Genomic DNA, 26,321 nt, shown 5'->3' with positions numbered 1-26,321 from the left:
AAATGCATTATCTTTAGCTGTATACAATCTTTGTGTATGTGAGACCCTGAGTGTGTGATCATGTATTAATTTAATGTGTATGTGAGAATAAATAAACTTCTTTATTTTTAAACTCATGAAAGCTTTCTGCTGAATTATTTAATTGGAATCCACCCTCCCAAGGATAAGAAAAGACACACTTCTTCCGATACAAAACATGCTGATGATAGGCAGTAAGAGAGCGTGTACATTCTGTCTGTGACACTAGGATGGGAACTTGCAGGTGGTTGTTTTCCCATGCATCTGCTGCTCATGTTCTTCTCGGTGGTGGTGGTCACTGGTTTGGAAGGTGTTGTCGAAGGAGCATTGGTGAATTGCAGCAGTGAATCTTGCAGATGGTGCACACTGCTGCTACTGTGTGCTGGTGTTGGAGTAGTGAGCACTTAAAGTGGTGGATGGAGGGTGATCAAGCAGGTTGCTTTGTCTTGGATGGTGAGGAGCTGCATTCATCCAGGTGGAGAATGTTCCATCCCATTCCTGACTTGTGCCTTATAGATGGTGGACAGACTCTGGAGAGTCAGGAGGTGAGATTCTTGCTGCAAAATTCCCAGCCACTGAAAGCAGGAAACACTACTATGCAAAAAGTGATGTATAAATTCTATCTAAATGCAGCTTTTTCATAATTCACAAATTCAGCGAACTATTTTCATGTAATGTGTTGCAAGTCAGCAGTAGTATCGCCACATACACAAGCAAACCAAGCCCATTGGATACCAATTAACTCTTCAGAAAAATACTCTGCCACAAAATAGTCTACACGACTGTTAATAGGATTTCACTAGATTCCTTTGAATAAAGAGGATGTTTATGCAAAGTTTCTCGTGCTGAGAATTTATTTATAGCACAGGTTCCAGTAAATAGAGTTGAGTTTTTGAATATAATGTCTGTGTGAAAATTGCTATGTCCTCCCACAACACTATAATAACTATCTTTTTCCATTTTTTTTAACATTTAACAAGATTGTTCGTGCACTGTATGGCTTTTAAATGTAAACATGCAGTTACTGACCAGAGAACAATCAGAGGCAGTTAGATGCAATTTTGGAGCTTGCAGTCTGATTAACAGCATGCCTTCCACCAGACTGCTCCTTAAAACTTTATGGAAATGGTGTTAATTCTGTCAAGTATTTAATTGAGAATCAGGCAAAATGAACTCCCTCCCATATGTGATGACTTTGCACTAGTCATCATAATTGCTCAGCTTCATTTGATAATTCGTTAGACTTTTTATGGCTATTTTTAGAGACTGTTCTTTTTACAACAGGTTACCATGTGTGCACCTTTGCTCAACCAACACGTTGAAGAGATGAGCTCGTTTCAAGCCTGTACCAAGCAAGCCTGTGTGTCAGCTATGTTTCTGCTCCACCTGCTTGTTTCATTTGGTGGAGAAGTACCTGGTTATCTTGTATAAACAACAGAAACATTGGGAATATGCTAAGAAATAAAGGTTAAAATGCTGTCCCACAGTTTAGCCATGCAGCACATTTGCAGATATAGACACTGTCTAACCATCTACAAATAAATTTACTTTAATTTTGTATTGCCCACAACCTCAGAACGGCCCAAGGTATTTCACAGCCAGTGAAGTATTGTCACTATTATAGCAGAGAGTAACGTGGCAACCAATTTGAGAGTCACAAAAGTAGCAATTAAATAAATTAATAGATAATCAGTTCTAGTGGTCTTTGTTGAAAGATAAATATTGCTCAGGACACTGGCAGAACTCACCTGCTCTTCTTGAAATAGTGCAATGGGATCTTTTACACCTGCGTGAGAAGGCAGAGGGGACTCTGGTTACACATCTCATCTCATCCTTCAACAGCATTAACACTCCCTCAGTTCTGTGGAAATGTCAGCCTGGTTAATGTGTTCAAGACTCTGGTGCAGGACTTAAACCTTCTGATTCAGACGTATGAGCATTACCCACTGAGACAAGGCTGACACCTTTACAGATGACACTGATCACACCTAATGCTGTGAGAAAATTGTTGGATACAGTGTGAGCCATAGAAAGTCTATAGGAAATTTGGGTTGTCATCGCCAGCAGAACCTCAATTTGAAAGTGACATCTACTCTGGGTTGAGAGCTTGTGCCAGGGGTGGTCATGTGACTAAACAGGCTGATTCTCGACCTTAAGACCTTTGAGCACATGGTGCAGGGAGTCCCACAAAGTAGTGGGATTCAGAAAGCAGGACTTGCTTCCTTTTTTTCCCTTTCTGCCACTGCTCTGCCTCATCATTGTGTTTGGACTCAAAGCATGATGCTGCTTGACGAACAAGTTGTCACCATTTTGAATGATTGGTAGCAAGCTCCTCCTAGTATTAATGTCAGTGCTTCAAGGAGTGTGTCTTTGCAGCATTTTTTTGCCCTTCCCTGGAATGTTGGCCAATTGAGGGTTGAGAAAACAGGACCTGGTGGGGGAGATACTTTTCGGCCATCCGGACTATTGTAGTTGATTTTCTAGGAGTTTTGCTTGAATGCTTGTGGAGCTGGCTTCAAGAAGGACACTGGTGTTTGATCAATGTTCTTCCATTGAACCCGGATGATGTAGCGGAGGCATTGCTGATGGAATTTTTCTAGCACTGTTACGTGTTGCTGATACAGAGCCCTAGTTTTGCTGCAATACAGGAGTGTGGTGATGACAACTGCTCTGTACATGAGGACTTCTGTTGACTTGCGGAGATCTTTGTTGTCAAATACTCGCTGCCATAGTTTGTAGTTTGGGAGGTGGTGGTGTAGTGGTATTGTTGCTGGACTAGTAATCCAGAGACCCAGTGTAATTCTCTGGGGATCTGGGTTCAAATCCCACCATGGCAGATGGTGAAATTTGAATTCAATAAAAAATCTGGAATTAAAAAGTTTAATGACCATGAAACTGTTGTTGATTGTTGTAAAAACTCATCTGGTTTACTAATGTCCTTTAGGGAAGTAAATCTGCTGCCCTTACCTGGTCTGGCCTGCATTTGACTTCAGACCCAGAGCAATGTGGCTGACTTAAATTCCCTCTGAAACGACCACTCAGTTCTCAAGGCCAATTAGGGATGGGCAATAAAGGCCCAGCCAGTGACGCCCACATCGCATGAATGAATAAAAAAAGGCTGAGCATATGCAGTGAACCTGGTGTTAGATCTCCTCGTCAATGATGGTCTTTTGAGAGAGGTGGTTGCCAAGGTATGGGGAGTGCTCAACATATTCCAGAGCATCTTCCTCAACATAGGTGGGAATTGGAATATTTGACCAGTTCTATATTGATATGAGTTTTGTTTTGGAAACATTCAAGGACGGGCCAAGTCTTTTATGTGCAGGATTGAAGAGATCGAGAGTGGCTTGTAAATCTGGTGCAGAGTGCAGCATCCACAAATTGTAGATCATGAATATCTATGGTCATCAGTTTAATTTTGGCACAGAGGCGACTGAGGTTATAGAGTTTTCCATCTAGGCCAGAGGGTTGTTGATCTTTGATGAGGTGAATAGCCACTGTCAGGTAGATTGTAAATAATATGGGAGCTATCACCCATCATTGCTTGACACCAGTTCAGATTTCAGATCTCCACACAAGACATTTGCAGTCGCACCATCATGAAGCAGTTGCAGGATTGTAATGGTTTCTTAGAATTCCAAATATCTGGAGTACAATTCACAGAGCCTCATGATTTACTGAGTCAAAGGCTTTGGTCACTTCAATGAATGTAATGAAGAGTTCCTGGTAAATTAAAATAAAAGCAAAAATTATTATTGAAGAGTTCCTGGTGGTGTTCTCGATGTTTTTCATAGAGTTGTTTGGCAATAAAGACCATGTCAGAGGTCCCTTGGAAGGTCTAAAGCTGCATTTTGTCAGTAGGAGGATTTCTTCAGCCCCAGAAAGTAGGCAATTCAGGAGAATGCGTGAGAGGATTTTTCTTTGTATGGACAAGAGGGAAATACCTTGATAGTTTCCGCAGCATGATTTTTCTCTCTTCTTGAAGATAGTTACAATTCTGAAATTAGGGAGAATTCTTTTTCCTCCCAAATCCATATGATAACTGCATGAGTCTTGATGTGAGCAAAATCCCACCAGCTTTAAAGACCTCAGGTGAAGTACCATTGGAGATGCAGGTTTTGTTCTTTTTCATCTGTTTGATTGCTTGTTGCAACTCTCCCACTGATGGTGGTACACCCTTAGATTCTACGACAGGGTATTGTGGGCTTGCCACTGGATTCACAGTTGAGGAGTTGTTGGAAACATTCTTTCCAGCATTGATGGGGATGGCATTGCCTTCCTTAGGAAGAGAGACACCATCCTCTGAGCAAAGGGGATTTTATCCATTTGACCTTGGTCTATAGATGGCCCTGGTCGCTTCAAAAAAACCTTTCCATCGCAGGACAGTTAGCATACGTAGGCTCTCTTGGGCTTTCTCTTCTTACCAAATGCCCTTTATCTTGCAGATATATCTTTGGATGTCAGTCTTGAGCAGTTGGAATGCTGCCTTCTTGACTTGTGACCTTGGGTTGTTCTGCTAGGTAATGAAGGCTGCTCATTATTGTTCTAGCTGATCACATATTTCAGCAATGTTTTCATTGGATCAGCCCTGGTGATGATGATGCTCGAAGCCAATGGTCTGGACACAGGAGTCTTGTGCAGTTGACATTTAGTTGATCCCATTGTCCTGAAATTGAGTTGAATATTTGAAGATTTTCTGGATTGGTTATGAGCTGTGCTTGGAATTCCTGTCTTCGGTCGGGCTGCTTTGGGGCTGAGACATTGATCTTGTTCCTCTTGGACTTTTGATTCTTGTGATGTCTTGGTGCTAGGTGGATGTTCATCACCGATCGAACAGTCCATGATTTGTCCAGCAGGCATCAGCTCCCTGCATGGATCAAATGATACAGACATCACTTAGATCTTTGAACAATGACACGACTCAGGAGGTGCCAATGCTTTCCCCAGGATGCCTCTGTGTGGTTTTGTATTTGTCCTTCTGGCGGGAGAGGATGTTCGTTATAATGAAGCCATGCTGAACACACTTTGTCAGCAGGAGGATACCATGTGCATTGGCTTTTCCTATGCCAGTTTTCTCAGTTTCTCTCCAGACATCGGAGTTGCAGCCAACCCTGGCATTAAATTCTCCAGAAAGATGATTGTTTCTTCTTTTGGGATGGCATGAGGACTCCAAGGTCAGAATAGAACTCTTCCTTAATGTCTTCATTGGTGTCAAAGGTCAGGACATAAGAACTAATGACGGCGGCGTATTTGTTACAGTTGAACTGTAGGTGAAGTGTCATGAGCCTTTCATTTTTACAATTGAGTTCTGACAGTGCACCCCAGATCCTATTCTGGATGGAAAGACCAACTCAGTGGACATGAGGGTCACTGGTAGCCTTTCCTTTCCAGTATATCCTGTTTTTAACTTCAGCTGTCCCTCCCCATGAAAGTATGTCTCACCAAGGGTGGCCATGTCAATTTGGAGTCCTGATAGCTCATGTGATCCCATAGCAGTTCTTTCTGGATGGTCACTTTTGAGATTATCCACGAGTGTTCTAATGTGCCAAGTTGCAAAAAGTTTTCTTTCTTTGACCACAAAGCTGGTGATCCTGCAGGGTGTGGTTCCCCAGCCAGGAGAAAGTGGGGGTTGCCTATTTTTAAGATGCTGTTGCCAAAGACACCTCTGTCCCAACACAGGTGTCCAACGGCCTTCAAGTATCTGTCACCTGTGTGACTAGGGACTTCCAGGTTCACTGTCCTGTCTCCTTCGCTAGTTCTCCATCACAACAGGAATTGGCAAATGGGCCCTGGTAGCAGTCTGCATGTGACTTTGTTTAACATAGGGACCTTGGGGCGCTATCATTGCCACGCAATCTTGAGGCATTGGCTAGATTTTGGTGACATGTCAAGCCACGATGACCAGGACCATCCTGATGCTGTAGTCACCTTTGGTCTTCGCAGTTGGTGAGATACCTTCCTTTGCCTGTTCTGCCATTGAGGACTTCTTGGACTTTACTTTGCCTGGCACCTGTTGGCAGTCCACATTTGACAGGCATTCAGTATGGACTCATGATGCTGCAAACATATCTATTTATGAATAATCAACATGAATTGCCATGGCTTTCCAAATTATATTCCAGTGTTTATATGTCATAATGTGCTGCAAAGCTATTGCCACCACCTTTATGCACAAGTGCTCAATTTAAAAATAGAAGTAGGAAATGCTGGAAATACTCAGCAGCTCAGGCAACATCTGTAGAGAGAGAATCAGAGTTTACGTTTCAAGTCTTCAAAGCTTAGGTGAAACCCTCCACAATTAAATCACCTACCAGCACTTGCACTCTCTTCTCTCACATGGCAACAGAATGCATTTAGAACCATGCCCAAGATGAGGCAACATGGCCAGGAAAGAAGGGAAGGAGAATAGTGGGGGTGAAAAGATCTGCATATATGTTCTGCATGAAGTAACATCATGTGTAATTGTCAACGCCAGAATGTATGACATTCAAATCATTACGATTTTATTAATAGTTATTTCTTGATGGTATGGTTAGAAGATGCTGAAAATTCAGTGATTTAGAATAGTTGGGCAGAATTTTACAGCCTCATTATGGTGGGGCAGGGCAGTATAACGTGGCAAGCCATTCAAAAGTCCATTGAATTCGGCATGCCATAAAATCCCACTGGTGTAAAATTCTACCTGTTGTGTATTTTTCTGCTGCTTATTCTCTGCTGTTAGAAATACTTTGTACTTTAGAAAACCTTGGGTTTTGTATAATGTTATGATCCGGTTGGGGACCAGTAACTTTTTATTTAAAATAGACCATGTTTAAATCCCAGTTACTCACTCAGATAAAAAAAGCCTCAAGAGTCCACAGGTTTAAACAAAATGAACTTTGCCAAGTCAGAAAAGTAAAACAAACTACAATATCTATTTTATACTCTAACATTCAGAATTAACATGAGGTAAATGTTAATTAACAGACAAACTGGTCAAACACACCACACTGCACATTAAATGACAGATGCAACCAAAACAGATCCCATGATTTCTCAGCAACCCACCCAGATGTCAGTGACCACTGTGAGTCACAATACCTCATTAAAATTCTGTCTCCCTCTGAGGGATTTCAACTCTTCACTTTCAAAGATCTAGCCTCTGAATTCCCTCAAAAGCTACTCCGACTCAGACTGTCTCAATGTCTGCTCATCTCCCGATGGTTCAATCTGTCCTGTGAGTTCCATGGGATTCACAGCACTGCACCTCTGCCTCTAATTACTGACACACTTCCAACTCTCTTTCAGATCGCTAATTTCATTAAGCTGGTACTGCCCTGGTTTCTCCACACTCCTGGTTCCCATCAGCACCGAGCTCCCAGGGCTTCATCTGAGCCCAGACTCTTTCCAGCATGGAACCAGTGACCTTCCACTACCTTCTTTGCCCCCCAGGACTTTACAAAGTCTTAACTGCACTGAAGCCTGCTAACAGTTCCCAGGGAATCTCTGTGAGCTGCAAACCACAAGAGGCCCAAACTGCAACTAAACACCTCTCCCAGCAAGCACACAGATAAATTGAAACCAGATAACCTCTTAAGCTCCATCCATCTCCATGACAGCATAGCCTTTCAGGGTTCACTGGATGCTTTTAAGCTAATTTAGCTCTAACTTCCAAAACAAAATATCTCTGAACAACACTTATTTGCAAGCAGTATAGGCATCATGTCTCCAGTTCTCCAGCTAAGTAAGCCCACCTGCTGTTTTATGGCTCCCTCTCCAGGGATTCTATTAAACAAATGGGTAAACTCCTGAACTGCCATTTTCTTTTGGGTGTTCTAGCAACCTAAAGCCCAGCATTTTATTTATCTTACCTTCACAACAACAACCTTTCCAGAACTAAATGTCACTTCTAAAATATTACCATGAACTAGATATTCATCTCAATAGTTAACTTGTCTAAGCTGTTTGTTACATCATGAATCATTGAATTCAACACAACTTGAAGCTATTTTTAATAACCTCCCTCAAGACAATGGAAGGAGGCACATTCTGTATCAAATAATAACATGAGCACCAAATGCCTGGTTATGTTGTGAAACAAAGTCTGTGGAATGCCATGTTCAATTGGCTATTAATTCTCTAATGTGAAGTTGATTGAAACATTGAATATGGCTGGTTGAAATTAAAAAGTCCTTGGCTGCAGGAAAGCTATTTTAGTTTTGTCACATTGTTTTTCAAGTGTATATGGTTACCAGAAAAAAGCTGTTCCATTCAGATACAATTCTGTAGCTTTTAGCATAGTGGTATGCCTACAAGGATAGAAATGTGACTGCCCTATAAACTTTTCACTGCAGACAGTAGACACAGCTTACTCAAATCTCTTCCATTCTATTTGCTGTATCAGTTAAATGGTGCAGAGAGGAAATAGCTCAACAAGTACTTTTTTCCCCTCCTTTGCCCCAACAATTTTTCAGTTGAAGTTTAGACATAAGGGGCACTAACAGGAGTGCTCAGCATTGCTGATCCTGAGAAACCATCAAAGGCGGACTAAAAATAATTTTTAAAAACTTGTACACACATTTTACCAAGTGCCTGTGCTGGTGCCGGCGTGATGCTAGGTATGTAGACCGTACGTCCCAGACACTGGAGGATCGTATCAAACAGCATGCCCCTTTGACTGTTCGCAGTAGACAAAGTAATGACCATATGAAACCAGCCTGTGCTTGCAAAGATCAAAACATAGTGTCCAACGTTAGATGTGATTCCGCAGTTTGACGACATCTAATAAAATAAATCCTGAGTGTACTAAGAAGTACACTAACAATCAATTTAAGAGTATCAGTCGGGCTCGCAGTGTGGCTCAATTACATGTGCTAGAAGCTACATATATTAATACACAGGGCCCTGTCCTTTGCAGACAGAAAGAACATGTACACACATTGCACCCTTTACAGTTAAACAAAATAGACAACAGTATAAATTGTGCAGTATAAATTATAGTTCTCTTTACAATTTGGTATTCATGCGAATTGTCCTGATGACTGTAAGATGAAAAGCTCGGACAAGTCTTTTTTCAGCAATGCTATCCAAGAACTTACAGTGCTTTGAGTATGTACTGTTTGGTATATGAAGTACCATGTGGAACATGAGCAAGGTGACCAAACTTATGTTAAAGCTCAAAAAGGTAATTAATATCATGAAAAGTAATGAAATAACTTAAATGAATACAGAAAAAAATGCATTGATTACTTCTGACTCTGTCTTATTGCTGCTATGGAAGTATTGTAATACCAAGGGAAGGACATGGCATTGCTACGGTTTTCATCCTGAGCTGAGTTGAGGAGAAAGGAAGACCATATATTTTATTTCACCACTTGCAAATGTTTGATGGGAGAAGAATCCTGTGAAATAAAGGTCAAGAAGCTGTTGGGGTGGCGATACCAAAACTTTGAAACAGTTCTGCTTGTGTCAGCCTGGAAATCAAACTATCAGTTTTATGATTATGGAGACTGACTCACACTATACCTGCCGGGCTCCTTCAGCCCTCCTTGTATTTATAGTAGGACATCTCCCAGGACAATAGACTTTACAAGGAAGGGAGCCATATTGTACATTGTATTATTCTGCTGCTAAAGTGGAGGTCACGTTCAGTTTAAGGTCACAAAGTCTTTTTGATGTGTAAACAGGTTTTGGTGAATTTAAGTTTAATTTTTTGATGAGAGAACCTTGAAAATTGGTAAATGCTTGACTTTCAGTCTGCAGTATAAATCGATCTAGGCTTTTGTTGTTTAGAGATGGTTTTGCATCAGCAATAATGTGTGGTGGTCAAATGTGAACCAATTGTACTCTTTGAAGAGAGATCACTATCAATGTATAATGGTAATCTGCAGCGAACTTTAAAGAAAAATTGGCTTCTGCTCACTGATTAAACTTAACCATTTTAACAGAAATGTAGCACTGACAGTGGAAATGAACATTCTGTGAATAGAACGATGCCAAGCCAAGGGAAAACTGATACAATATGTAATAGGTATTATTCTGTGAACAGGATGAAATCAAGAGGGCATGATTAAAATGCAATCATTTCTCTCTCAAATTTGTTATTCTTAGGCTGATATCAAAGTGTTGCTTTGTGATATCCCAATTACAAATTCTTGGATTAATGCATTCTTCTTGTTCCTTTCAAAATTATCTTCAAAAGTAATTTGCATTTATACAGTAAGACATCACATTTTCAACATGAAGTGCAGTCACTGTGATGTAGGGGAAAAGTGGCAATCAATCTGTGCACAAGGTCCTTAACAGGAAAGGAGTGCACTACTAGGTGCTTTGCTGGAGGGAGGAATGTTGTCCAGGGAACACAGAGAAGTTTCTGTTAGAGTTCAGATAATGGCATGGGAACTTCCACATTTATTTCAGCAGATAAGCAGGCCCTTGGTTTAACATGCCAGCCAAAAGATAGTGCCCCCAACAGTGCAGCACTCCCTTTAGCACTTCATTGAAGTCTTGGCCTTAATTATTCATTCAAACCCTTAGAGGAACTTGAACTCATGACCTTATAATTCATTTGACAGTGCAATGATCTTAGCTGAGCTGATACTTAGAAATATATTGGCAATCAATTGGAAATCTATGAACTGATGAGAACTTCCACTTTTACGCTTACAGTAGAACTATGTTGAATGAGGTGTAACTGGGATTTTAGTGGCATACTAGGTTCATAAAAACTGCTAAACATCTGATTGTCCCAAAAGAGTAATTTTATAGTGGTTCAATGCCACTTTTTTCCATTACGTAGAAGATTCCTATATCATTGTTTGTAAAATTTAATTAAAAGAGAAAGATAATCGGTACATTTTACTTACTGGTTTGCTGTCTGTCATTATTTCAATGTAATTGGCTGCTTACTCTGGTTGATTATATCACTGCTGCTGCATTCCTGGAGACCTCCTTGACTTGGTGCCAGAAACAAACTGATGTCAGGAAAAGAGAAGCTTATGCCGCAGAGATCATTAAGAGCATTATTGCTTGGTCACTTAATGCAAAATTCAGCTCAAAATCTAAGAATTCTCTGCATCTGGAATGTTGTATCACTACTTTATATAATGTTGATTGAGAATTTATGAAAACAAAATCTATATATTTGAAAGCTGAAATGTCTTTTTCAGTACTCAAACAAATACAAGACAAATGGATATATTGGGAAAGAGTATCAAGCTGTCGGCGCTTACTATGGTCGTTAATGTTTCCTTTTTTTCTCTTACAGAGTGCCCTGAGCAGGTTTATGATCCTCGATCGTTATATGAAAGGCTTCAAGAGCAGAAAGATAAGAAACAAGCAGAATTTGAGGAGCAGTTTAAATTCAGTAAGATGACACTTTACTGTATATTGGCTTATTGGGACTTGTGCTTCAAAAAAAAAAGTACAATATGCCAAATGCTGTAACCCAACTCTCAATATAATTTGAAATAGGAGCTGAGTAGACCACATGGTTCCTTAAGCCTGCTCTGCCATTCAATACGATCATGGCCGATCTTTTGCCTGAACTCCACTTCCCTGCCTGCTCCCTATATTCCTTGATTCCCTGATAGACCAAAAATTTATCAGTCTCAGCCTTGAATAAATTCAGCTATGAAACATCCAAAACTGCCTGGGGTACAGAATTCCAAAGATTCACAACCCCATGAGTGAAGACATTTCTTCTCGTCTCAGTCCTAAATGATCAATCTCTTAACCTGAGACTCTGCTCCTATGTTTGAAGTTTCTCCAGCCGGGGAAGCAACTTTGCAATGTCAAGCCCCTTCAGAACTTTTGGGGGGAAAAATCCGTCCCATTTGTAAAAGCCATTCAAAGCTTTTAAATCTCCTCAATTAGTTAATCTCTTAAAAAATCCTTCTATTCAGATCCCACAACAAAGATGGCTAATCCATTACTAGCCTCATTAAATGGTCAATCAAACTGTGAACTCAGAACTCCCTGCAAAGATAATTGTAGCTTTTAAAACTCAGCCAAGCGTTCATAATGACAATAATAGCCCTTGGGGAAATGTCAGCAAAGAGCTGTCTTGAAACTGCACAGCAAATGCTAATTTCTTTTCCCAAAGTACACCAGTCAATCAAAGCAATCCTGCAGAGGGATTTTTTTTAACCACTCACCGATGGGTATAGCCTGTTTTTTTTAATTTAAAGAGTGGGGTATTTAAAAAACTTAAGATCATGACAGTTATACAGACCTTATCTGTCCTTCAAGAGCATTTACATACACTCCATAAATTTGTGATTCCCACAGTGTGGGTTAGCCCCTGGTAACAGCCAAAGTGGGGCTTGTTTGAACTCAACAGTAAGTTCAAATGGCCCTGCAGAATTCAGGTTTTCCTCCTGTGTGGATCATGCCCTACCCCCTTTCCCTCACTGGCAAAAATTGGATTTGTTGGAAATGGGGGCTCTGTGGCTCTCCGTGTTCAGTGTTTTTTGGTAGTCAAAATTTGTCAGGAGCTCAACCAGCAGGTGGCACCATTAAACAAAACCAATTTGAATGCAACTCAAACCACGTTGCTTGCTCCAGATAGGTCAGTGATCTTAGAGAGCCCTCTCTGTAAAAATTCAGACACGTTGAATTTAGAAAAAGGTCATGAAAAGCATTGTATAAATGTAAGTTTGTTTTTAGAGGGAGGCTGGAGATGGGGCAGTGGTTAGCACGGAAGGAAGAGAGAACACCACCAACAATATGGAACCAGGAAGTTGGGTGGTCAGGTACAGCCTCTGTCTCTTCAAATCTGTGTCATCACACCCTCAAAAAAAAATTAACTCTGATCCCTCCTTCCTTGCAAACTACTGTCCCGTCTTCAACTTCCCTTTTCTTACCAAGGTCCTTGAACATGCTGTCACCTCCCAAATCTGTGCCCTTGTTGCCCAGAATTCCATGTCTGAATCCCTCCTATCATATTTTTGCCCTGCCACAGTATCAAAATTGCACTTATCAAAGTCACAAATGACAGTCAAAGTGACTGTACCAACAGGAAACTATCCCTCGTTGTCCTTCTTGATTGCCTGCAGCCTTTGATACGGTTAGCTATGCTTCCTCTAGGGTGTCTTAGTTGGGCAGGACTGCATTTGCCTTTTTCCATTCATATCTATCCATTTGTACCCAGGGAATCATTTGCAATGGCTTCTCTGGTACCACACTGTTACCTCTGATGCCCCCCTAATGATCTCTCCTTGGTCTCCTTCTATTTCTCATCTATAAGCTATCCCCGGATGATATCATCCGAAAACAGAGTCAGTTTCCATATGCACGCTTAGGATAGCAGCTCTACTTTGCTGCCATGTCTCTAAATCTCACGACCTGCCTGTAAATCGTTCAATGTGCACAAATGTGCAGAAAGTTCCTCCAAACAAATAATGGGAAGGCCTAAGCCATTATCTTTGGTCCCTGCTACAATTCCTTTCCCTAGCCACTGACTCCATCTTTCTCCCTAACTACTGTCTTGAGGCTGAACCAGACTGTTTGTAACCTTGGTGTTATTTTTGACCCAGAGGTGAGTTTCCAATCATATACCTGTGCCATCACAATGACTGTCTCTTTCCACTTCCATAATATTGCCTGCCTCTGCCCTGCCTCAGCTCAGCCACTGAAACCTTCATCCATGCCTTTGTTACTTATTCCAATGCATTCCTGGCCAACCTCCTGTGTTCCACCCACTAACTCTGCTGCTTGTGTCCTAACTCGCACCAAGTTCTGTTCATACATCATCCCTGTCCTTGCTGACCTACAGTGGCTCCTGGTTAAGCAACACCTTGAATTTCAAAATTCTCATAGTTATTTTGATATCTCTTCTTGGTTCCAACACCACCCCCCCCGCCCCCCCAACCCCGTCTCTGTCATGTCCTCCACACCCAAAATCCTCCGAGATATGTGTTCTTTTGTTCGGAAATAGAGTTGGTTTAAGTAAGTTATATTTGTATTTATATTTGTATTTATGGCTGTTAGGAATGAGTTTAGCTTTAATGTTTAAGTTTGATTTTTATTTCTGGATCTGTGTTAAGAAAGGTCAAATTGAGTTTTAGTTTCACTTTAGAAGGTGCTTGCATTCCTATTAAGAGTTTTATGACTGTAAGCTAAGCAAACGAGTAGAAAAAAACAATGCAACAAGGGTCCAGTGAGGCAGGTCCTTCCCACAGACACACACACACACAAGAAGAAAAACAGCTGTTTGATTTTGGAAACTGTTGAATTCAGTTGGATTTGAAAGTAGCTACCAGGAGAGACTGGAGCAAAGGGGACAGATAGCCGGTCCCAAGCTAAAGAAAAGACCCCAAATTCAGGAGAGTGGAACAGGAGAAAGTCCCGAGCACACCTTCTAGTCAAAGGAAGGACAGGAACCTGTAAAAGGACCTGTTAAGTGAAGTTAAGAATGTGGGGCAGAGAGAAAGGCTCCAAGCTTCAAATTTAAAGCGACAAAAGCTGCAGAAATCAGATTTAAAGTGAGAATAGCTTGCAAGAGTCCAGAAGGTTCCAGAGAGATGGCTGAAGGTCTGAAACTCTTTGCTATGGGCATGTGAAACAGTGGTATAGTATTGATGGCTGAGTTGGTGAGAGTGAGTTCGTGGAAGACAGGTTGAATGCATGTGGTGACCCAGGGAAGAGGAACATTGGAAGGAGAGTTTGAAACCCTGGAGGTGATTCCTTGTGGAAGGTGTCTGAGAGAAAATGTCGGTTTGGGAGAAAATTCTGAAGGGGGAGGTGAAAGGGCTAAACCCCAAATACAATGGACAAAGAAGTAGCTTTTGATAAACCACAAGTCATGGTCTGGACCAGATAAGTGTCAAGGTCTGTGTGTATACATTGAATAGGAGTGGATAATATAAGCATATATGAGTGTCTCGAAGATAATAGGATAGAACTAATAAACTAATTGTGTGTGTAAATGGTTGGGTCCTCTAACGAGGTTAAAACATGTACACATCAAAGATAATAGGATAGGCAAAACTAATTATGGGTGCAAATGATTTGGCCCTTTGATGAGGTTAAAACATGTAGACGTTGATCATTGGTGCATGCAAATAGAGTAAGATAAGGGAAAAGTATAACTGCAACGAAATGTAACCATTCGGGGAGCTTCTACCCATCTTGTATGGATACAGTCTCCCCTGCATACTTGAATAAAACTAGTGAAAGAAGCTTGAGTATCATGTGGCCGCTGCGGGGTCAGAGGGTGCTTGAACTCCCTTTCAATTCCAAAGGGAGTTCTTGGAAAGTGGAGATGGGAAACCCTCGTGTGAAAAACGGAGCTCAGTGAGACTAGTTCGCTCACAGTGTGACAAACATCTTTGGCTGGGGTGGCAGGGGGGAGTTGAGGAAAGATCCATAGCATCTGGTTGAGGTGGCACCTGTTGATTTCAGAGTGTGGTGTGTCTGACCAAAGGCTGCTTATTGGTACATGGACTGTGTACCTACTGGGACATTAGAGTATAAGACTGTGTTACCCTTACAAATCTGTATATACCTGTAAAGATATAGTTGTGGATGAAGGAGGTTTGTAATATAGTTTATCTTTTCTCGTTTAACAAATGTTCTATTTTGTTTAAAAGTTCATCAGTTGACTCCTGTGGCTCTTTTCAGTAGCTACTCTCCACGTATCTAGACAAACAAATAGAAGTTAGGATCTGTAAAGTTGGGCTCCACCCTGGGATCAGGCTTGTCTACGGTTAATATCAGCTGGGATCATAACAGGCCTCTTGACCATCTCTTGCTCTGCCAATAATGGCTGTGGCATCAGCTGCCAAGGCCCTAAGCTCTGGAGTTCCCTCCTTAAGCCTTGCCATCTCTCTTCTTTCTTCCTTTAGATGCTCTTCAAAACCTACTCTTTGACGAAGCTTTTAGTCATATATCCTAATATCTCCTTATGTGACTTGGTGCCCAAGCTTTTGTGGTATAACATTTCTTATGCACCTTGGGACGTTTTACTACATTAAAGGTGCTGTATAAATAACTAGTTATCGGCTGTTCCTGATGCATTGTTCAGGCACCCATACGTGACAGATGACTAAGTACTTAGCACAATGAGACCTGAATTACAAGAGTCACAATTAAAAATTTAAACAAAAATATTCAGAAATTTGTAAAATGGGAGGCAACGAAACACCCTGCATACTTCACAGGTGGAAAAAGAAGTGATTGAAGAGTTATAACTTCTTCACAAGCAGAATACCTTGGTAATGTAATTATGTTCAGAAAGCAGTTGAGGGGATATTTGTAGTGGAGATGAATGATTTATGCTCTGCATCATGTTATTTCAGTACTCTCTTCCCACTTACCTATGTAATTTGCTGGTATCTTTTGTGAGCATAAAGGCTAATCCTAACAGTTTCCTTTCAGTTTCAAATGCAACTACTTTTGTTGAGTCTTGGAACCCATTTGATTATTACTATGTGGCTCCATGTGAATTGAAAAATTGAACTGACTCTTACCACTTCAGTTCCTTGTCATAGGCTGTGTGATACCAGCACTGTAGAGCTTGTCAATCTATGTACACCAACAATGGGAGAAGCAATTTGAGGAATGTTATCACACTGCATGAAAAAGTACCCTGTCATATGGAACAGAAAATACTTTTGCCTGCAGGATTTATCAAAATGTCTGTTGTAAGAAGTAGAATGTAACCAGGAATCTTTCATTGTCATATTTGAACATCCTTTCATGACTGCAAAGTGATTACTGAACATCAGTGTTGGCTTAAATTTGTAACTTTTTTTGGTGGGGTGTGGGGGAAGCCGATAGCTCTAGATGCTTGTGTTTCTGCTGAGATGGGGAAAGGGGTTGCTGAAACATTTAGTAAATTTCATATCATTACAATGAATCTATGTGTGCATACATGTCTGTATGTATTACATGATATATAAGAAACATATTTTGTATGTGTATGACTCATTGTATGGGCTATAGTAAAAGAGCTGATCAAACTGACCTACATAACCTAGAAGCATCTGTTTATTGTTTCTCCTTGGAATAATTTGTGAGTAAATACCTTTGCAGTAGCAAAGAGAATGGCTGGTTGTTGATTGTAAGTAAGTTAACACAGGCTATCATATCAGGAAAGATGTGTGTTCCTTTCTGATTGGGGTAAACGTCTGGGTGGGTGAAGGGCCATTGTTCTCTGGTTCTGTTACCTGGTTGAAGAATCTCTAACGCTTCAAAGCATAACACATTGTACAGGGAAGACTTAATAATGTGGATGGATTCACTTGCATGAGAAGTGGACAGTTGGTTGCTCCTGCTTTAAATGGGCTTACAAGGAGTGATGAAAAATGGCTTGAATAGTTTTTAATAAGCTTCCCTGAAGAAAAAAACAGGAATTATTTTTACATTAAAGCATACATTTTTTAAATAAAAAAAAGACCCCAATATCATGAATTTGGTTTAGCATTCACTTGAGGTGCCTGTGGCTGAGACCTGCTGTTTTAGATAAAATATTATTAAACATTTTCAAAATCTTATCACTGCCCTGGGTATCTTGGTGATACTGTCAATTGTATTCCCAATCTTGTATTGTTTTTTCCTAACTGCATATTTATTGTATTGATTTTGAAGAATTCAGTTACTTATAGGATGATGAACACAATGTATTTACTTAAGTATGTTAAATGAACGCATTTTACACAAGTGCTCTGTTTATATCTTTTCATTCAGAAAATATGGTAAGAGGCCTAGACGAGGATGAAACAAACTACCTTGATGAAGTTTCCAAGCAACAGGTGCTCTTAGAGAAGCAACGCAGGGATGAAGATGCTAAAGAACTGAAAGAATACAGAATATCCTTTTGTTGAGCATCAACTGAATCCTGATTGCAAGGCCATAGGCAGTGAGGGTCTGATTTCATCCTAAAGCTTAAAGCCCTTTCTGTTGCAGACCCACTTTAATTATGTATGATTTTTGCTTTCAATTTTTCCTTCTGGCTTCTTGATTCTTACTCCCTTTCGTTTACATTTTTCTATGAAGGAGAATTGTTAGAGTTCCAAGGTTTGCTTCGTCACTGACATTTTTGTTGTTAGCTTCACTGCCCAGCTGAGTTCAATTATTTTCTTAGGCCAAACAGTGAATTTGGCAAGTTCTCACGAAACCAGAAAATATAGAAAACTAACTGGTTACTAGATAAGCTTATTTGGTATAGTTCATGGGCAGAAATTCAAAACACCCTTTCTGCACTCATTCTCTTTGTCTCCCACTTCAATTTTCTTTTGCTTACATTCACTCTCTTTCATACATTCTTTCATTGTCACCTCTGTCTATACACTTACCCCTTCATGTAGGTTTCTTACCTCCATCTTCACTCTATGATTTATTTTCATCATTTTTTCATTATGACCCTTGTGCACTTTCTCACTACATACATTTGCATATCCTTTATTTGATCTGTCTTGCTCTCTTTTTCTCTCTCACCTGTTTTGGAAGCCATTAAACCACTCAGAGCTTTCAAATCTTTGCTGCAGAAATTATCCATTTTCGACACTCGCTCAGAAGAGTCTCTCCCTTCCCTCTGGAATATTTTCTTTCTTTGCATTAGTCTTCTTGCACATGCCTTCTCTAATTCTCTTGTGTATGCTCCTGTTCTCATATGCTCTCTCTGACATTCTGTTTCCCATCTCCCCTTTACTCAATTTATTTTCTCTGCTCTTCACTCTGATCTTCACTTTTTCCTCCCTCACATTTCCTTCATTCTTTTTCAATTTTCATCTGCACTCACTTTCTTACTGTTCATTCATTTGTTTCTGTGTTTTTTTTTCCCTCTTGTTTCTTGGTGCCCGCAGTGTTCTCTGGCAAGACTTCTTGGATAGCAGTGGTCCGGAAACTTAAAATCCATAGGGTACGGGAGGGAGCCAGTCATGGCTGTTAATGCAGGTGTGCTGTGCCCTTGGACTTGAGGGAGTGGCTTGTTACTCACAGGCTATTATATCAGGAATGAAATGTGTTCCTTTCTGAGTGGGGTGAACTTTTGGGTGGTTGAAGGACCACAGTTCCCTGGTTCTATGATCTGATTGGTTGAAGGATCTCTAACACTTCAAAGCATAATACATTGTACAGGAAGACTTAGTAAAAGATTAGATTCACTTGCATGGGAAGTGGACATTTGGTTGCTCCTGGTTTAAACAAACTTATGGGTGATGAAAAATGGTTTGAATAGTTTTTCGAAAACTTCCCTGAGGAAATAAACAGGAATTATTTTTACAGTAAAGCATGCATTCTTCAAATTTTTTAAAAAAACCCAATATTGTAAATTTGCTATACTTGAGCTACCTGTGGCTGTTAAGCCTGTCTATTGAGGACCTGCTATTTTAGATAAAATAATATTAAACCATCTTATTTGGGCCCAAGGTATCTTGGGCCATGATATCTTATTACATCCCCAATCTTGTATTGCTTTATTCTAACTGCATATTTATTGTATGGATTTTGGAAGAATTTAGTAACTTATAGGATGATGAACAGAATGTATTACTTAACTTAATTGCACAGACTCAGAACAGAGGACCAAGAGCACATAATCTTAATCTTTGATGTTGTTGACATAGATGAAGATTTACTTCGGTTCTTGTTGTAAGGTTCGTGGTGTGTTCTGAATAACCGTTTTTGTGTTTCATTTTAAATTGTATCATCCAGCACAGGTTAAGCTACAGATTTGTAAAATAACCTGATGCAAAAGCTTGGTAACCAACCCAACCCAACCCTCAAACACACACTGCACATCCTTTTGTAAGCTCTTTGAATTTCTTATGCCCTTAAAACCTGTTGTTTAAATGCGGTGCTTATAGACTTTGCCTATGCTATGTTCATGTGTGTGGCACATTAGTATTCATGCATCAGATATAAAAATAGGCATGAAAGCTTAATGTGTAAAATATAATTCAATTTTGTAGTTCCGAACTTGTCCTGTCATACTGAGTGAAGTTTAATTCATTTAGCAATGGCCAGAGCAGCATCCTGTCATAAGCTGTGTCGGTGAACTGTGCCTCTGGTGATTTCTTTTTGGGTGTTCTCAGCAGGGTTGAGCACAGCTGATTTTCCATTACTGCTTAGCATTTACTTAGCCTTTGGATGCAGTGAATTACATCTAGTATGAGTTTTCCTGTAAAAGACTAAAAATAACAATGTTGAAAACTTCTGGTTCACAGCTGATAATTGCTGACCCTTGAATCATATAGGTAACCAGTGAAAAGATCCTCGGGGCTAAATTGAATAGCCACTGAAAATGGGCACAGGGATTAACCCATGTACATTGATTGAAATACAGGCAATATGCCAACTTTGTGCTGCCTGATCATTAGAATGATTGTTGCATGCAGTCAGTTCTAACTGTGCTGTTCATTGGCTGCACGCATCAGCAGGGGACCAGTCAAATCTGCCTAGCACTTCATAAAGCTAGCCTGCACCTCTTAAAGGCGGATGTACGCTGTGGCTGGAGCAGGAACTGGGAGTGAATCTGGCCTGGGAAACCATGAAGAATGATACTACATAGGAGAGAATGGGTTCCAAGGTTTTTCGGATACTCCACTGGAGGCCTTGATGGGGGAGGTGGAAAGGAAGAAAGATGCCCTACATCTGCAGTGGTCCAGACTTGTGGTTAAAAGGCAGTGTGAGCAGGTAGCTGTGAAAGTCAGTGCCAGGAGCCTAGCACCAAGGACCTGGCTACAGTGGTGCACGAAGTTTGATGACCTCAAACAGGCATAAGTCCTGACTTCAAACGAGTTGTCAAGGTCAGAGTATGCATTTTCAAATGACACTTCCTATCAACTGCATCATTAGCTTCAGACACCGCTCAATTTGCCACACCCCCATCACTCATCTGCCATCAGTCTTTACTAGTCAGGACTTATACTTGATGTTCATATGCTACACCACATCCTCGCACCCATATCTCACAGCTTGCATGTACTGCCAGCTATTCAACCATGATAACCTCATCAGCCAAACAGATTCCATGAAATGCACTGAAATACACTTCCTCTCTCATTGGAGAAGATGGCACACAACCCAGAGGCGGCAGCAGCTAAGTAGAGGGGTACAGGCAGTCTTGCATGTCCTCACCCTGATGGAGGAGACAGTGGTGCGGTGCCCAATTTTGGAATGTGGCAGGGCTGAAACAAATGTTCCCTCTAGTTCCCTTTGCTGTGCACAAAGGGAATTTGTTTGTTGCATTGTGCGATCCCTTTATGATTTTTACTTAGCCTTAAAGGGACATATCAAAGAGGTTTTTTTTTGTGTATGTCTCTTTGTCCCCTGTGCAATAATTTTCAGATTGCTATGCGCCTATTCACACATGCAGCTTAGAGGGAACATTAATTGAAACCATGGAATCATCATACCTAACCCTCCTCACACTCCACTTCCTTCTCATCGTACAATTCCATCTGACTCAAAAGCTGCAAATGGTGTAAGCGTGCACCTTTTACTTGGGCTCCCCCGGCCCCTGCCTCCCCAAAGCCCCTTTCTTACGTGACCACAACCTTACCCATGTGCATTTTACCTTTCAGACACGCAAGAACTGCAACCCGTCCAAACAGTGGATGAACACCAAGAAGACAATGATGATGAAGACACACTGTCACTTGATCTTGCACTCGCAGCCATCAATTCAGATACTGATATTACCCATATCTTAAGAGAACAGCATAGAAGTCAGATTTGCATGTGGTGAGATACCAGGCGTGAGTGGGCTACAGCCAGGGCAAGGATAGCACAAGTGCTTGTTCGTTGGTAGGGAGACATCGTGCACTAGGTCTGCCTGCAGAGGACTTAAATGAGGACTTTGATGGGGCAGCCTAGAGAAGAACACTGGTACACAACAAAATGCTTGGAACATTGACTGCAGGCCAGCTGGAGGCTTCCCAATGTCAAGGAGCATGGAGGACCCCAGCACCAACTCGGTGCAGGGCTTTTCACATAATGTGGAGCGCACCCTTTGGGGCATGGAAGTAGTGGCCAACTCCCTAAGCACACTGGTGGACTCAGCCATGATACAGCATCTGATGGCCCCTGTCTCATGTTCCATTGCAGCACAAGCAACATCCACCCAATGTCTGAATGCTGCCTTGGTAGCACAGACTGCTGCCATCATTTCTGTGGATACATAGGAGGGGAGAGGGCTTGGAAGCAAGGACGAGAGGGGTGGCTTCTTGCTTGGACAGCCCCTACTTGATGCTGGGTCCCTTGATTGGGTACAAAGTGACCGTGAATGAGGGAACAACCCCCCCCCCGCCTACCCCAGTATGCAGATAGCAAACCCAAAAAGGTTTGCTGGGGAGCCTCCTCGGGTGGTGAGCCCCCCGCCCGCCACTGGTTGAATACCAGTGGCGTGGGATGAGACCTTTAAATAGCCACTTAAGGGCCTCAATTGGCCTCTGGGTGGGAAGGCTTCCTACAAGTCTTTGGCCCCGGACTTGATCGGAGGAACGAGGGAAGGTGGAGGGATCTGCACTCCACAACCTCTCATCTGATCACATGGACTCCCACCTTCCAAGTTGCCTCGGTGGGGAGGGGCATTACTCTGAACTCTGCTTCTTTGGCCACAGATATTGCCTGACCTAGCTTCTGTTGTTTTTATTTTGGATTTTCAGCTGCCAGAGTACATTACTATTGCTCCATGTATTAACCACTTTTGTGTGAAGACCAGTCCTAAATTTGCCTTTTACTAGTTTGAACCTATGTTCTAGTGCCTTATTTTATGTTTCGCTTGAAGTAGTGTTTTAGATTTACCATTTCTATACAATGTACTATCTTATTCATTTCTGTGTTAGGTCACCTCAAGGCTGAAAAGCCAGTTGTTCCTCCTTGCTCATTCTTCTGAAACTTCTTGAGCATGAACCTTGGGAAAGTCCCAGAAATGTAATCTGGAATTGGCTCTGAAGTCCTTGTTGATCCTTAACAGAGAACTAACAGTGCCCGCACAAAGCTTGCAGCAAACACCGAATCTAAAAAAGAAGCTGAGAAGAAAGTGGTTGCTAAGCCAGCAGAAAACAAGAGCAAGTTCTCTCAAGCAAAGCTGTTAGCTGGAGCTGTAAAACGCAAAAGGTTAGTGTCCTTTTAGGAAACAGAATCAGTGAGAGAGACAGAGCCTAGATCTAAAAGTATGACAGTAATACAAACAATTTAAAGCAATGATTTTGCAGTAAGCCTTAATATTCATAGTGATCCTGATTAATCATGGAACGGATCAAGCTTCATGGTAAGATTTACTTTATTTGTTTCAACAAGTTTCTTCCTTCTTTACTGATTATTAATTCCTTGTTGTTTCCACCTTTCAGTACATTGGCTAAATGAATATTATGAATGTGTGTGCCATAATGATGTCTTTTGCCAGCTCTTCGACTACTGGGAGTATCAAAGTCAAGCCGTGACTTGTCGGTCATTGTTTTGTGATAAAGTTCAGGAACCCTGGCCAAAATGGATTATTTATTGTCTTATGGTCCAGTCTACCCTAGGAATACTGAGATGAACTAAATTGCTTCTACTGTGGCCTGGTCACCAACTAACTCAACACAGACAGGGATTAAACTTGATATTTTCCTGGTCTGTTCCCGATATACTTTACAAAGGTGCCATTTTTCAGGCCGGCGGGGGATAATGTTACATCAGTAGTAACAGATTAGCTTAAGATCTGAGCAATGCTACAAGTCCTGAGGCTTCATCTAATGTGGGAGTTAGTGATCTCATATACTCCCCTTCTCTGCTATGCTGTATGGATCTAATTTGCATATTCTGTGCACAGTTGAACCCCAGAACCTATCAACGTGCCTTATGCTCCTAGAAAGGAAGGTCTGTATCATTTGAAGAATACCAGATTGTTGATCTGTCGTTTTTATTCAGTGTTTTCATTCTGACTGAAATTGCCAATTCATATTGAGGCCTGAGCAGATTTGCAGGTGTGAGGTTGGAAATGGCAGGTAAATGGGGTAAAATCAAACCAGATGCCTGCTCCTGAATGCTATCTAGTGACTCTTGCCAGGCATTGAGTGAGGACAGTTCAAATTGATTGCAGAAAAGTTGCAATTTTTCATTGGTATATGTATACTTGAATAATATACATTACCCCCATAACTCCTGATCTTTCTGAAACTGGTAGCAAATAATAAACTGGCAGACATTATATTTGGAAGTTACTAAAGGGACAAATATCTTTCAACTGTGGATGTACCTACACTACATGAAATGCAGCAGTTGAAGAAGATGGCTCACCACCACCTTTTCGAGGGCAATTTGGGATGGTCAATAAATGTAGGCTTTGCCAACAAGGCTCACATCCCATGAATGATTTTTTAAAAAAAGCAAAATAGATCAATCATCAGAACGAGTACAGTAATCAAAAACTTGAATTTTCACCAACACTTTAAAACCATTCCAAAAAAGTCTACAGTATTCAGCAATATCCACCATCATTTGGACTATTTTTGATGAAAGGCCTTTACATGAGTAGAGCACTGAATGAGGTCCTTTAGAGCAGAGGTCAGCTCAAGTTTGTTTCCTTAGGGGCCCACAAGAAGCTTTCAGGGAGTCTACCAGAGTTTTCACCTGATGAATTATGCCAGCACCCATTCTCAAATTGGCACAGACCCACCTTGCAAAATGGAAGCTCTCAGCAGAAGCACGATGTTTGAAAAAAGCAAGACATTATAAAGTAGCATGTGGGGGTGAATGGTGCACCTGGAGATGAACAGTGGCAACTCACTTGGAGACTTCTGTATAAGGAAGATGATTGTGGTTATTGGAGAGTAATCATGTTAGCCCCAGGACATTACGGCAGGAGCTCTTCAAGATAGTGTCTTAAGCCCAACCATCTTTAGCTGCTTCATCAATGACCTTCCTTTCATCATAAGGTCAGAAGTGGGGATGTTTGCTGATGATTGATTGCACACTATTGAATACCGTTCGAAACTTCTCAGATATTGAAGCAATTTGTGTCAGCGTGAAGCAAGACCTGGACAGCCTTCAGGCTTGGGCTGATGTGTGCCGCAAGTATTACTTGCCATTTAAGTGTCAGGTGGTGACCACCTCCAGCAAGAGAAAATCTAACCATCTCCCCATGACATTCAATGGCACTACCATTGCTGAATCCCCCACTAACAACTTCCTGGGGCTTACCATTGACAAGAAACTGAACTGGACCAGCCATATAAATATTGTGGCTACAAGAGCAGGTCAGAGGCTCGGAATTGTACGATGAGTAACTCGCCTCCTGACTCCCCAAAGCCTATCCACCATCTACAAGGCACAAGTCAGGAATGTGATGAAATACTCTCCCCTTGCCTGGATGAGCGCAGCTCCAAAACAACCAAGAAGCTCGACACCATCCAGGATAAAGCAACATGCTTGATTGGCACCCGATCCACCACCACAAACATTCACTGCTTCCACTGCTGGTGCACAGTGGCTGCTGTGTGTACCATCTACAAGATACACTGCAGCAATTGTCAAAAATTTCTTTGACAGCACCTTCTAAATCCATGACCTCTACCACCTAGAAGGGCACGAGCAGCAAACGCTTGGGAACAACACCAATGCAAGTTCCCGTCCACATCTCACACCATCTTGACTTGGAACTATAATCATTGACCAATGGAAAGAATCACAGTACAAGATTTAACGTTTTAAGAGTTTTACTTTAACAAAAAAACTAAAATCAATAGTGACCAGACATTACTTAGTGGACAACGAATACAATAAACTACAGAGCAGGTACTTTTTCAGTTAACTAATTAACACATCAGAAAGCCAACACCATTACACTACACTCTCAGCAGATCGGTAGCCTTATTAAAGTCCAAAATTCCTTCTGGCTATCCAACAGGTTTTTTTCTCATGCCAAATCAGGGCGAGTCTTCCCGAGTCCTTTTCTAAGCCCCTTCACTCAATCTCTTGAGTATAATGTTATGATCCTAGCTGATGTAACCACTGGACAAGTCTGATCCCAGGGTGGAACCCGGTTTGATAGATCCTAACTTTGTTTGTTTAGATACATGGAGAGTAGCTACTGAAGAGTCACAGGAGTCAGCTGATGAACTTTTAACAAAAGAATGAAACATTTATAAAATCGGAAAGGATGAACTATATTACAATACTTCTCCACCCGCTACCATAACTTTACAGATATATATATATATATAGATTTGTAAGGATAATACAAGTTACAAAAGCTATCTTATACTCTAATGTTCACAGTAAGTACACAGTCCATGTAAACCAATAGGCGGCTTATGGTCACATACACCAAACTCTGAAACCAAGTGACAGATGCCACCCCAAACAGGTGCTATGAATCTCTCTTCAGCTCCCCC

At 41.2% G+C, this 26,321-nt stretch overlaps 1 protein-coding gene across 8 annotated transcripts in view; it reads left to right on the top strand.

The window, feature by feature from the left end:
- The window catches only part of psme3ip1 (proteasome activator subunit 3 interacting protein 1), a 106,543-nt gene that overhangs the window by 60,841 nt on the left and 19,381 nt on the right, over window positions 1–26,321 (top strand). For 7 of the 8 annotated variants that reach the window (XM_041191240.1, XM_041191245.1, XM_041191241.1 and 4 more), the window contains 3 exons: window positions 11,264–11,362; window positions 17,686–17,807; window positions 22,928–23,061. In XM_041191240.1, the coding sequence (XP_041047174.1) occupies window positions 11,264–11,362; window positions 17,686–17,807; window positions 22,928–23,061 (355 nt within the window). The remainder of the gene's footprint in view (window positions 1–11,263; window positions 11,363–17,685; window positions 17,808–22,927; window positions 23,062–26,321) is intronic. The other variant, XM_041191246.1, reaches the window with a different exon arrangement.

Source organism: Carcharodon carcharias, chromosome 7 (assembly GCF_017639515.1).
Source record: "Carcharodon carcharias isolate sCarCar2 chromosome 7, sCarCar2.pri, whole genome shotgun sequence".
NCBI classification, from domain to species: domain Eukaryota; kingdom Metazoa; phylum Chordata; class Chondrichthyes; order Lamniformes; family Lamnidae; genus Carcharodon; species Carcharodon carcharias.
Note: the sequence above shows the minus strand (reverse complement) of the source record. Positions and strands in the feature narration are given on the sequence as shown.